Source organism: Pygocentrus nattereri, chromosome 5, assembly GCF_015220715.1.
Source record: "Pygocentrus nattereri isolate fPygNat1 chromosome 5, fPygNat1.pri, whole genome shotgun sequence".
NCBI classification, from domain to species: Eukaryota; Metazoa; Chordata; class Actinopteri; order Characiformes; family Serrasalmidae; genus Pygocentrus; species Pygocentrus nattereri.
This window is the reverse complement of record NC_051215.1, coordinates 25,123,091-25,135,919: the sequence shown is the minus strand read 5'-3', so window position 1 is coordinate 25,135,919 and position 12,829 is coordinate 25,123,091. Positions and strand designations below refer to the sequence as shown.

The following is a 12,829-nucleotide window of genomic DNA, read 5'->3' as shown; positions in this document are numbered from 1 at the left end:
AAGACATGGTGCTACATTTTAGGGCTGCAACGTTTAGTCGACGTGATCGTCCATGTCGTTTAGAAAAATTTGGCATGACTGAATTCTGTACTAATGAATAACATTATGGTGTGACAAAGTGTGCAGGAGCTGAGGTAAAAAGCGAGACAGAAACTTTCAAAAGTGTGGCAGCATTTCAGCGAAAATGAACAGTTGAAAAAAGTCAAATGAAGACACTGTAAAACAGAGGTGTCATTTCACTGTGATGCATGAGCATTTAAAATGCTAGCACCCTGGAGCCGTGATGTCGAATTCACACATACTTCATCTGTGTGGCGTGAACGACGCGGAAAGTCATGCTTTTCATTTCATGGCCCAAGTGGTCAGCACTTTTACACAGGCTGCGCATGCGAAGCGGCAAATCGTCTCAAGCCCATTTCATACCAGATGCGATGTGACACGCGTGTTAATCCGTAACCACTCCGCAGCGCTTGGTATTTCAGACACGCGTCCGAAGCAAGAGCAGTTGCTGTTCGTATTTTGTTTTCACATAATGACAAAAACGTAAACATTGTCTGTTTATCTTATACAAACTTTATGCAAATGCTAAAGGGATTTCAGTTAGCCTGTCAAAGAGTTAAAGCTAGATTTGTTGGTTTGTTTATTAGCCTAGACTGTATATTATAGCATAGACATAGCATTTCTTTACTCTTCGTGCAAAGAAACTGCTAGCATGCTGCACTCAACACAGATCATCAGAAATGGACTAAAGTAAAAGCTTCCGAGTGGCACAACCATCTAAGCATTGGCCCTCTCATCAGGAGATCGCAAGTTCAATCCCTGGTGATGCTACAGCCGTCTGTAGCCGGGAGTCCATGAGAGCACAACTGGCCTCGCTCTCTCTGGGTGGGTAGGATGGCCCCCTTCTCCACCCATCATTCAACGCAATGCTAGTCAGCGCATGCGGATGTTAGCTGATGTAACAGTTCTGGTGGTTGGCGCTTTCCTCCGAGCGCGTTCGGCTGTCCCGTGACATTGCGTGAGCTGCAGTTTGAAAAGAAGCGGTGGCTGGTTTCCCAAGTCTCTGTGGAAGCCTGTGCTAGCCTTCATCCTCCTAGCGTTGGTAGCATCGTGTGATTGGGGGAATCCTAACTAGCGGGTGGAATTGGAGACGACTAAATTGGGGAGAAAATCAGGTACAAAAAATAATTTTTTTTTAAAGTGTATTTTTACATTTTCACACATGCATTACTGGTGTGGTGCCCTGAGACGCATGAGGCCAGTGTGAAAAGCTACATTGATTAATATAGGAGCGTATTGCTATTAATGTCTGGATAATTTTCTCGCTGCTCCGCCCCTCAGCTCAAATGGTGAGCGTATGACAGACAAGCGTGTTCAAGCTGTAGTGCTTGTGCTGCTGCATCTCGCACACCACGCAGAGGCAGTATGTGTTAATCAGGCCTAAAGCCACTCCAAAATGGTTAAAAGTGTTTTCTATCACTTCTTTCTTCAGCCATCTATTGTTAGTGTCATAATGTTTGTTAGTTTACCCGTCCGAAAATAAGGTCTCGCTAAGAGACGCTCTTTCAGTTATGTTTGCTAATGCGTGGGAACACCACCTCAAAGAAGAGAGCCAGCCTCTCTCCAGAGCATGTCAACATGCTCACATTCCTGCACTATTTTGGACTGGAAGAATTTTTTTTTTTAGTATTTGAAGCCTTATTTCAAACTTTGAACTTCCAGACCTTGCGAGATTTTATATAGGACATTTTTTCACTTTTACACACTTCTCACTTAAATGTCACTTAAAGCAGACTTATTATATATTTTGCACATTATCTTCATTTGAAAGCCTTCTTGCATTTTAATTGGTATTATTAAATTTGTTTATTTCACTTTAACACATGTAATCACAATAAATGTTACAAATACATTTAATTAAGCTATCAAGCAGGTGAGGTAAAACTGGAACAGCCCACAGGAAGCAGAGATGGAGGGCATGACAGAAATAATTGTTCACTTATTCAGTTCATTGAATAAATAACACATTAGTCGACCACCAGAATAATCATTAGTTGCAGCCCTACACAGCAGCTGCTTGTATTTTTTTTGTAGTAAATGCACTAATATTTAGATATTTGATATAATATGAAATTTTAGTTTAGCAAAGGTTTTTAATAATTGGCAGAACTTAATCTCACAGTGCTGCACATGGCAGAGAAAGTCACCTTATGGCACCCTTTTGGTGTTGCTGTAAAAGTACTAAGAAACAACAGAGTGGAAGTAGATCAGGCTTTATTTAGCCATTAAATCAACATCCAGACAGGATCAGGACATCTGTACTGTTATACTTACAGGTGACGGCTGTGTTAAAACTTCAGAAGCCTTGTCTTCTAATGTCTTGGCTAAAATACAGGTTACATTAGTTCTCTCTTTGCAAAAACACAATTGTTTTGTTTAAGATAATGATGTTTGATGGGATGTCTGGGAGATTTCATGGTATTTCATTAGTCCTCCCCCTTTTTGTATTCATTTTATTTATTTATTTTTTCTAATTATCAATGCGCCTGTTTGCTGGAGAGGTATGTGTTACTGTTTGTCCATTCTAATTACGACAGAGTTACTAGAATACATAAATATGGATTTCCTGTCACTTCCTGTAAACAGCCAGTGGTATGACGTGCTGTTTTCCAAGCGCTTTGGTGCTCCCAAAAAACATTAAAGCCGTCACTTGTCATGCGAAAAACATCCTGTTTTTCACAGGAATAAACAGCAATGGCATCTGAGTAGCTGTATTGATATTATGACTACATTCTTCACACGTTATTGTAGAAATGCCTCAGTCATTGCATAACGGTGAGTCAGGTTCCATGATTTGTTTGTCTGTGCATCCGTGTGAATTTGCATTGTATTACTCATTTCAGAAAATTGTCATGAATTTTGTAGCAATGGTGCTAAAATACTTCTGTTATGTCAGTTATGAACACTAGTGTGCCACAATGAGTTTCAGGTTATAATTCAGCATCCTTTCTAAATATATTCCTAAATGTCTTTAGCTGAGCTTACATTTAGACTATGACTAGCTATGACTTTGACTAAACCAGTTCTTTGTGGAAATATTTGAATAAACTGTTTTTATGGATGAAGCGTCATTGTAGTTATGTGAAATCAAGGAAAGTAAAAGCAGAACTTTTAAATCGTGCTCAGGGCATGTTCCTTTTTTTCTGAGCCGTTTCTTCTAAACCACATGTTTTCACAGTAGAAAGACAAACAACCAGGCAGTAAAATCCTTTTAAATGGCTGGGAGGACCGCATTTTCCCAATTTTTGGTAATAAATGAAGACCTATGATAAAGCAGGATTCAACAAATTTTTCAAAATGTCTGTATAATTAAGAGTGGTTTGGTGTGAAATGTTACGTTCTAGAGAAATAGACAGAGTCAGAAATGTTCACAATGGTGGTGATAGGAACCAGATGTCTAAAGAGTTTTAAGCTTCTAAAATCTCCTTCAAAGAAAGTTATTACATAAAATGATTATGAATATGCTGCCTGATGTCCAAGACAGTGTTTTTGGTTAGTTTTATGATGTTATTGGCTTAAAACATATTTTTAATATGTATTTTTAATGTCTCATAGTGGAGAGGTGCATGAAGGGCATTTTAAGGCAAAAATAGTTCCCAAAGAAAGTGAAAATATAAATGTAACAGATCATTTTGCCTGGCCAATCACAGTGCTCAATAAAAATATGATGTTTTATTGTCATAAATAAACAGTTGTCAAAAAACAAATTACATTAAATCTCTATATTGTAACAGATTTTTAGAGGGGGGGCATTGGGAGGTGTGGGCAGGGGTTGGGAGATGGCCACAACAGTATTTATGGAACTCCCCTTTTAAACTAATTTCCGTTGTTGACCTCAACCATCTTAAAGTGATATGAGATGGTATGAGTGGTATGAAGTGAAAATGCTGCCTGATGTCTGAGACATTGTTCTATGATAGCTTTTTGATAAGCTTATGGCCTAAATCATATTTTTAATATATTTTTGATGATTCATAGTGGACAGGTATATGCAGGGATATGAGATGGCCAACGGCCCTCTAGCACTAACAGCAAGGCACACGGGCTGAATCGCTAGTTTCCATGGAACGCCCCCCTTTGAAACTGATTATCGCTGTTGACCTTAGTGATACTTGTTTTTTTACTGTATAAATGTCTAATATATGTTATGAATATATGCTATCAATTCCTCTCTAACTTGCTTCACTTTTACAGAGTTCCTGTGCAAGGAATGTCCCAGAGTGCATATCTACTTTGAACGTGTGGACATGAGGGAAATTCCTCCAGAGCCAGGCTTCTTCCGCAGGTGGCTGCATGAGAGATTTGAGGTTAAGGATAAGTGAGTATTCACTTCCACTAGCAGCCTTGCCAGTAATATTCTTTCCGGATTGAGTGCAACAATAATTGAGATTGCAGAGTAGTCTTATCATTTTGCTTATAAATAATTGCTTATCATTTATTTCACTGAGATATATTAAGTTGACATGATCTCAAAGTGCTTAACCCTTTTTTTTTAGGCTGATGACCACTTTCTATGAGTCTGATGAGCCTGGCAAAAAGTGCAGGTTCCCAGGAGAAGGTCGGGTGTCACCACTTAGCCTGACAAAGACGCTGCCTTCACTCTTGGTGCTAAGTGGGCTCACTTTGCCAATGCTGTTAACCGAACCAGGTAGAAAACTGTATGTCAGAACCTGGATCTGTGGGACTCTTCTTGGGTGGTTGTGGGTCCATATAAGTCCATAAGATGAAGGAAGCTACTGACCTTCTGCCAACTCATATCAGTGGAGAGATGTTTGGTTTACTGATTAGATGCTTAAGTTTTCAACCCACTGTGTTCTCACATCCTGGGATTTTTGAGCAGAAATGTGGCTCTTGTAGCTGTGTTTGAAGATTTGGGTACCCCAGTCAAATGACATGTATTGTTTATTTTCTGAGTAGGAGTAAGTGAACACATCCAGTATAGAGAACACTTATTTACGTTTTAATGCAAAATTGCTGATTATTTGCTGAATTTAACATACCAGGAGAAAAATCCAAGAAATGTCTCCTTTGCGAAAATTTGGGCACTTTTTTATGTTTTATTTTTTCATTTTTCTTAGAATATGTGCAATAAAATTAGCAGAAAAATGCAACATGTTAGTGTCTTCCCTGTAGTGGGTGTGTTAACCTATTTTCACTTAGAAAATCTATAAAACATGTGATCTGACTGGGGCTGTTTATTTTTACGTACAAATTTAATAGGTCTATACTAGAGATGGCACAACATGGCACAGCTGCAAATGCAAAAATTAGATTAGGTACCCTGCTATTATATTTATAATGATGAAAGCCCCTCAACACAAACATTTGCAGAAATTGAACTTTGCTGAGTTTGTTTTCCTTTTCAGGGGGCATTATTTTCAGTTTGTGGGTCTTGCAAACATGCACATGCTCAGGGAATTGAAACCTTGAGTACTGACTGATACCAATTTGATTTCTTTAAAAACTACTTAAATTTGCTATTTTTAAGACTATACTTGTAGGTTTTAGGGATTTGGAGACCTCTCTGGTGGAAATGTGTAATTTCATACAACGTGCAGAACATTTTGTAACTGGGCTGTGCTTTGGACCTCCTTCCGAACGGATGAATCTGAAGATTGCGAGTGTTGAAAGAGAATTCAGAGAGAACTCAATCAAAACTTGGTGAAGGATGTGGAATTACCTACTATTGGCATCATATCTTTATCAGTATAAATAATTTTGATTTTGCATTTGAGATCTAAACATCGCACTGGAACTTCATTTTGAGTCTGTGCATGTAACATAATGATGTATGACGTGGTCTGAAAACTTTGGTGAAATCTAATGCAACACCTCTGACTTTTAAATGACTATTTCAGGCTTTACAGGGTGACTCAGCAGCGCACACTCACCATATTTTAGCCTGTTTTTTGACAGTAATGCTACTTCTTTTAAATGTAACTTTAATTAAAGCGCATTACTTAAGATAAACATCTCAAAGTAGTACCCAGTCACTCTGTTAACCCCATAGAACCCCAAGAACTACAAACTTAACATCACATCACAGCGTGTTTGAGTGCTGTTTCAGGATAGGTTTGTTACAGGATTGGATCACATTTATAAATTTTCTTCCCTCTGATATCCCGTGCAGTATTTTCTGCTGATATCAGCTTGATACTGACACCCATCAATACTGATATGCCATCTCTAGTTTATACCTTTGTGGGGGGGAGCACATCTTTTTGTCCCTTTTCTTTCATGTCATTATTTCTTTTTAGTCTTATACATGCGCGTCATGCAGGTTTCCTTACCTTTCACCAGCTCGTCCGGAGTATACAGTCTTCTTTAAAAAATGAAAAAGAAGAGATTGGGTTTAGTTGGGTTATTGGCTCATTTTGTTTGTCTTGTGCTTTCCAGTAGAGAGAGCACTGTTCAGGGTTTTTGGCTTTGATTCTGATGGGATTTTGGCAATTCTTTTTCTTCTGTTGCTTCATAATGTCTGTTTGTTTGTGATGGATCTTGTTTGTTTTAATTCTGTTGGTTTTGCATTATTTTTTTTTATTATTACACATCAAATGTTTTATTTCTTTGCTCTAATTAAATCGAAACGGTCCACTGAAACGGGCTTGTAATTTTACCTGTTTGCACAGTTAATTAATGTATCACAAAATATTGCCAAACTTGCAGGATGCAGGAGTGTTGAGTTTATATAAGTTTGTATAAGTAGAACTTGAGAGCGATGTATTGTTGACGTAAATACATGTTTATTAGATAGAGTGTAATGGGGCATTACAGTGTAACCTGCCTTTAACAGTCAAAGCTAACCCAGTTACCTCTATAGTTATCCAATTATAGTATTTTATTCATGAAACAAATAAGTATATGCATTGCTTTATTTTATTTTATTTTGCAAATGTTTTCAATGTCTCTACGCTTGTTTATAGATTATTTGTGGGTTAACAGTTATTATTTTGCCCCAACACATAAAAACTCATACAAGAAATTGAAAACTGCAATTGTTCAAATGCTCAAATTCAAAGAAAGGCTTTGCACAGTGCCGTTTGATAAACTCTGTATGTACTTTTAACATACATGGGTGGACTAGGCAGCCTCATTGAACTGACAGAATTGCTCTGAACTTCACATGGACTCCCTCTACTGGCCTGCTCTGGCTCCTTTTACCAGTATTGTGCAATAGATGCGCGTTTAATCAGGGTGCCAAAATAATTCAATACCCACTGGCCAAATCTAACAGCTTTCAAAAACACTCAACTAATCTACTTGGAGAATTTCTGCTCTCATTTAAGTGGAATTCCACATTTTTCAGAATTTCTACATAATTTAATCATTGAAATGTTAGTCAGTCAGAGTGGTTTTAGGTAAAATGGTTTATTGTTGAGAAACTTACCAGTTCCAATGTCTTCACAGTGGTGGTGATGGGAACCAGGGGTCACAATATGTACAACACACAGACATTTTATTTACCATCCAAAACCACCAGCAAACCTACAGCTGTCTTCTGTGGTTTTATATATAAATGCTGAAACATTAACATAGTATTTAAAAGCACATTTTCTTACAGCATACTGTGTGTACCTCTCCACCATAAAAGCATTTAAAATAAATAAGTAAAAAACAAATGGCCTAAGTACAGAAGTCTGAAGAGGCCATGAGGTGTTGTTGAGATCACAAGATAGTTAGCCCTGTATCTCAAGATGACTTAATCTTGTTCACAAGATAATTAACTTATTTCAAGACGGTAACTATCTTGAAATCACAAGATAGTTAACTCTTTATCTCGATACAACATGGTGGTTTTGAGATCTTGATAATCAACTCTTCATCTCAAGATAACTATCTTAAGATCACAAGATAATTAACTTATGTCAACATCATGGTGGTTTTGAGATCACAAGATAATTATCTTCATCTCAAGAACAACTATCTTGAGATCATAAGATGGTTAACTATCTCAAGATAACAACTATCTTGAGATCACAACATAATTATGTATAGATAACATCATGATGGTTTTGAGATCACAAGATTTAGAATTAACTTCCTCTCAAGATAACAACTTTGTCTTAATCACAAGATAATTAATTTGCCTTATTTCAGAACCGTCATAAAACTCTCGGGCATCTTCCAGCATTTCTGTGACCATTTTTTTGTATGAAACTCTGATGGAGCTTCTGGAGGTGGACATCTGGCTCCTATCACCACCACTGAACAGTTCACAATTCACCAAACCGCTCTGAATGACTGCTTTCAACTTACTAATGTAAGAGCATTTGCAAATGGTGGAAGCCCCCTTTTAAACAAACATTTTAGGTTGTCATTGACAAAATATTCCATGGGCATCAACTTCATTCAGATGGGAATGAGATTTTAAGTCTCTCCTCACGCACAATGCTGACATTTTGTGATCTTTAAGTATGGGAACTTCCAAAAATACTCCCAATCTAAACCAGCAGTGGCACTGTGTACTGATTTAGATCAACTTAAAAGCCTTTGAAACTTAAGCTTCTTGTCTGACTTTGGCCCTTTAGTGCTTTACTGTGTAATTGTACTTACACATTAAGTCATGTTGCCCATTATTTATTACTCTCCTCCAGTGAAAATGCCTTTGCGCCTTTTTTTCCCGGATGACATTTTGCTCTGTTCATTGCACTGAACATAAAATGCTTTTATGAGAGTTTATTTTCAAATTTCTGCATATTTGCTTTGAAAAACTATTCTACCTGAAATCTGTGCACACGGTTCAGATGTTAGATTCCATTTGGACTGTGTGTGCTTTATGAATGTTTTCTGCCATAACCAGTCCAGATTTCTGTTTACTTTTTAGGATTTGAGTGAGTTCAGTGAGTTGAGATCAATGATTACACAAATGCTACAAGATATAACCAGCATATCCCTGTGTGTCACAAGAACACGTTAACTCAGTGACCTCTTGTATGTCCACAGATTATAGCGAATGTATGCTGTGTGGTGGTGTGAATGCAAAGTAGACTGTTTTTTATTTTTCCACCCATGTTTTCTTTTGTGAACAAGCACTGAAAACTGATAAAAAAAACAGTTAATAAAATACCTAAAATTGGCATCTCTATGGTAGCAGCTCTGAAAGTGCAGAAAGGGCTCTCGATCAGGTTTTAAAGGTTATGCATAGATTTTATGGCTCAGTGTTTATCTGTTGTACCTCCTGCTGTCTGTCCTTCACCTGAAAACATTGACTGGTTATGAAATCTGATTTGCACTGTCCATCTTTGTTGGTAGCAGCTGTTCCAGTGTGGATGGACTCTGCTTTTCACTGACCCACCTGCACAGTGTTATTAAAGTTTCAGGTCTTGTGTCTGAATTGAAATGTCTGCTCTGAAATGCGTTTGTCAAGATGTGTTTTTTATGTTTTTTTTATGGATGCGCTGATACGACTTTGGCTGATACAGTGCAAATTTACTCATACAATCTTAAGTATTTTACTATTGTTTTTAATTAGTAAATTAAAGGAGGTATGAATTTGAAATGTTACCAACAAGTTAGTGGATTTGAAGTACTGGTTTCAGTGCATATCTCTTATATACAGTTGTATTCCAAAGTGTGGGCGATCAAATTCCATGTTTTGTTGATTTTCTAAGGGTAAATATGCTACACAACCTCTACAGAGAGCACATTTCTACACATATTAATGCACAATTACTGTTAATTAATTACTGCTGAATTTAACATTTAAAGACAACATTTGCCAATATGTTATATTTTTTTCAGTATTTTAATCTTGGCAAATGGACATTTTTTAAAAATATTTTTGTGCACTGAAATATGCACAGTCATATTTCATTTGGTTCTCTGTAGTTGTCATCGTAGCTTATTTTCACAAATTAACAAATCATGTCATTTAGCTGAAGGTTTTCAAAGTTCTGCACATCTCTTATCAGTACATTTCTCATGATCTGTCATCAACCATCAAAATGTCTTTATCAGTGCATCCTGAGTAGTTTTTTGTTGTTTCCTTTTTCTGTCTCTGTATGTGGGTTACCGTTTGTCCTACATGGTGCCAAATGCTTTAAAGGCATGTTCAGCTCAGTGGGCCACTGGTTCAAAAAGTAATCGGTGCTTTCGTCAAGTATTTTCAGACAAAGCCGGTCAGTTTTTATGAACATGTGTGTTTAAATGACAACAAACTGTTTTGTAAAGTGAACACACCACTTTATGGGCAGCAATGACAGAGGTAACGGCATGACTATGATTTTTAGGGCATCCATCTTCTGAATAGAACATTCAGCTAGCCAGTCTTCAATGGACCTGTAATTTTTTTTACTACTTGTACATTTAAAAGTGGTGTTCTGACACCACTATGCTGAAATTTTCTCTCCCTGACTAAGTATTCTAGCAGTTTTGTGAAAAATAAATATCTATACTGGGTTATTATTCACTTTCAGTGCTGAAAACATGAAATTAGTGACTCCACATATCGAATCTATTTGAGCAGACATCATTTTCCGAATTGCACTGAGCACCTTTTTTAAAATGTGTGTTTAAGAAAGCAAATATCTGTTCATATTGAAGATGGAGGCCTTTACATTACTGATAACTGTCTCTTTCCCTTTTTGTCTTTCTCCCTCAACGTCACTGAACTGTAACACAGTATGTTTTAGAGACCGTCACTGAATTTGGTGCTGCATTTATGCCGGACCTTTAAATACATGTTGCAGCAGTGTCACTGAAATAGCCATATTAGTGTAAAACAGCTCCTCAACACATATCAGACTGTCGGAGTCAGCCGAAGGCCATATAAACTTATGCTGTTTTTTTTGCTTTTACCAATAAAACCATGCAATAAATTGACTTTCTAATGCCAAAAGCTTCATGTTTGATTTGTTCATTTCTACACACATACCAGTGCCCTAGACACCCACCCCAGACCTGCTGCCGAGCCAAACACCGGACTGGTTTATTTTTATGGCAACACTAAGTTGAATGGGCTAACAGCTTCAGGGAGGAGCATATGCCACAATAACAAAACTTGCGAGATCTGACAGATCTAACTTAACCAAAAATACAGATGGCTACCCTCCCTACATTAAGGCCCAATTCCATTTCATATATTTTTACCCCTACCTTTTTTTCGAGTGTCATCTTGACCCTTAGAACTGAGTTGGTAGTGGTTGCCTCTACAAAATGAGACAACCCTCAAAAAGAAAAGAGCATTACTTCATTAACAGCTACTAGCGCTGATCTGTATGCGACCCTGCCAGTCCGCAGTGACAGCAGAGGAGGGTAAGGTTCAGCTCCTCGCTGCTGGGCTTTGGTTCCATTTAGGGCATCATATGCCTTCAAAGAGGGACAATTATTATCACTCACCCCTAATTCTTTGGTGACATGAGGCTACTAGCGATTTTTTTATTCCTGTTATGAAAAGAAAAGGACTGTAATACATTGAAATGACACTAAACCAATGCAATACAGTGGTTACCGTAATGTTTTTAATGGAGAAAATTTTCACTTGTGGGTTTCTTTGGTCTCTTGTTCAGCTGCCTTGCCAGTTTTTCTTTTTTTCCTGCCAACACTCTGTTTGGAGTCTCTGTAAAACCTCCATTTGGAGGGCCACGTAGCATTAACAATTTGCCCTACCCCTTTGTCTCAACAAGAATTGGGACACCCTAACCCTAGACGTGAACATGCAAAACAGAGAGCTAAGGGCCAAGTGGTAGAGCCAAGGGTGAAATGGGACAGGGCCTTAAACAGGAGAAAAGGTAACCAAACAACATGGCACTCATCCCCCTAGCTCAGAGAGTCTAATAAAGCGGTCACACATTTAACAGTGCAGGTGAAGTGTGTGGAGTGAAGAGTGCTGGGCTGGTCTGACAGGTGTTATTCCAGGTCATGTCAGAGAGGAGAGAGCCCTGAAAGTCTCCAGAGGTGGTGGCTTGGTGACCTTTTATACAGGAGTGCGCCCCATGTGGCCATTCACGGACTTGCATATAATGAAACGCACAATAGGGAAAAGCACAAAATGCCAACACAAGAAACAAAGACGGAATATTATGACCAGAGGGTGCATAACAGGCCCATATTGTAAAATTGTTAAATAATAAAGTTTCTGTTACTGTCCCTTTGAGACTCTCAGAGCTCTGTTCTGATTGGATGCCCTGTATTGCACCTCATTCAGTACGCAGTGTCAGCAAAAACCCTCCTTATAACTTCAGTGTGAGTGGGCAGGGCTAAACTGCTGTAGGCTATTTGTGCAACTTTGTGAGAAGAAAATAAATAAAATCCCACAGAAAATCAGAACAACTTACATTTCAAGATGCCTTTGCCATTTGCCACACTGCCTCTGCCAGCCATCTTCAAACACATCGCTGCTGTCGGAACAAAACCTCGCATCTCCTTTTTTGTCAGTTTTCAGTTTTTGACATAATTTGAAATGTCGGCCTTTATAATGTGTGTAAATATCATGAAGGATGGACCAAAACAAATGGCCAAAAATGACTTGGAAAACCATCTGGTTCCATTGACTTACATTGAAAGTAATGAATGTTTTTTCCTTCTCCTGTAAAGTTTCCATTTTGGGGTTATGAGGTTTTGTTCCGACAGCAGCGAAACGTGGCGCCATAGTTGCGTCTTGGGATTGCCATAGCAGCTGAGGAGATGTCCAGTGCCCTCTAAATGTTCGGCCAAAAGAAGATACCTCAGTAGGCAGCGTATTTGAGGTATCTAAGAACCGGGACAGCTTTCTTGTCGGGAGCACACGTTATGATGTAAAATCCTGTCTACGTAGGGAGCTCACTAGGTT

The 12,829-nt window shown here is 38.2% G+C and overlaps 1 protein-coding gene across 1 annotated transcript in view; it reads left to right on the top strand.

Moving 5' to 3' along the window:
* agpat5 (1-acylglycerol-3-phosphate O-acyltransferase 5 (lysophosphatidic acid acyltransferase, epsilon)) overlaps positions 1-10,897 on the top strand; it is a 28,550-nt gene extending 17,653 nt beyond the window's left edge. Inside the window, exons 7-8 of the mRNA XM_017694096.2 lie at positions 4,255-4,378; positions 4,557-10,897. Of these exons, the coding sequence (XP_017549585.1) occupies positions 4,255-4,378; positions 4,557-4,782 (350 nt within the window). The 3' untranslated portion in view covers positions 4,783-10,897. The remainder of the gene's footprint in view (positions 1-4,254; positions 4,379-4,556) is intronic.
* Positions 10,898-12,829: the final 1,932 nt, after the last annotated feature.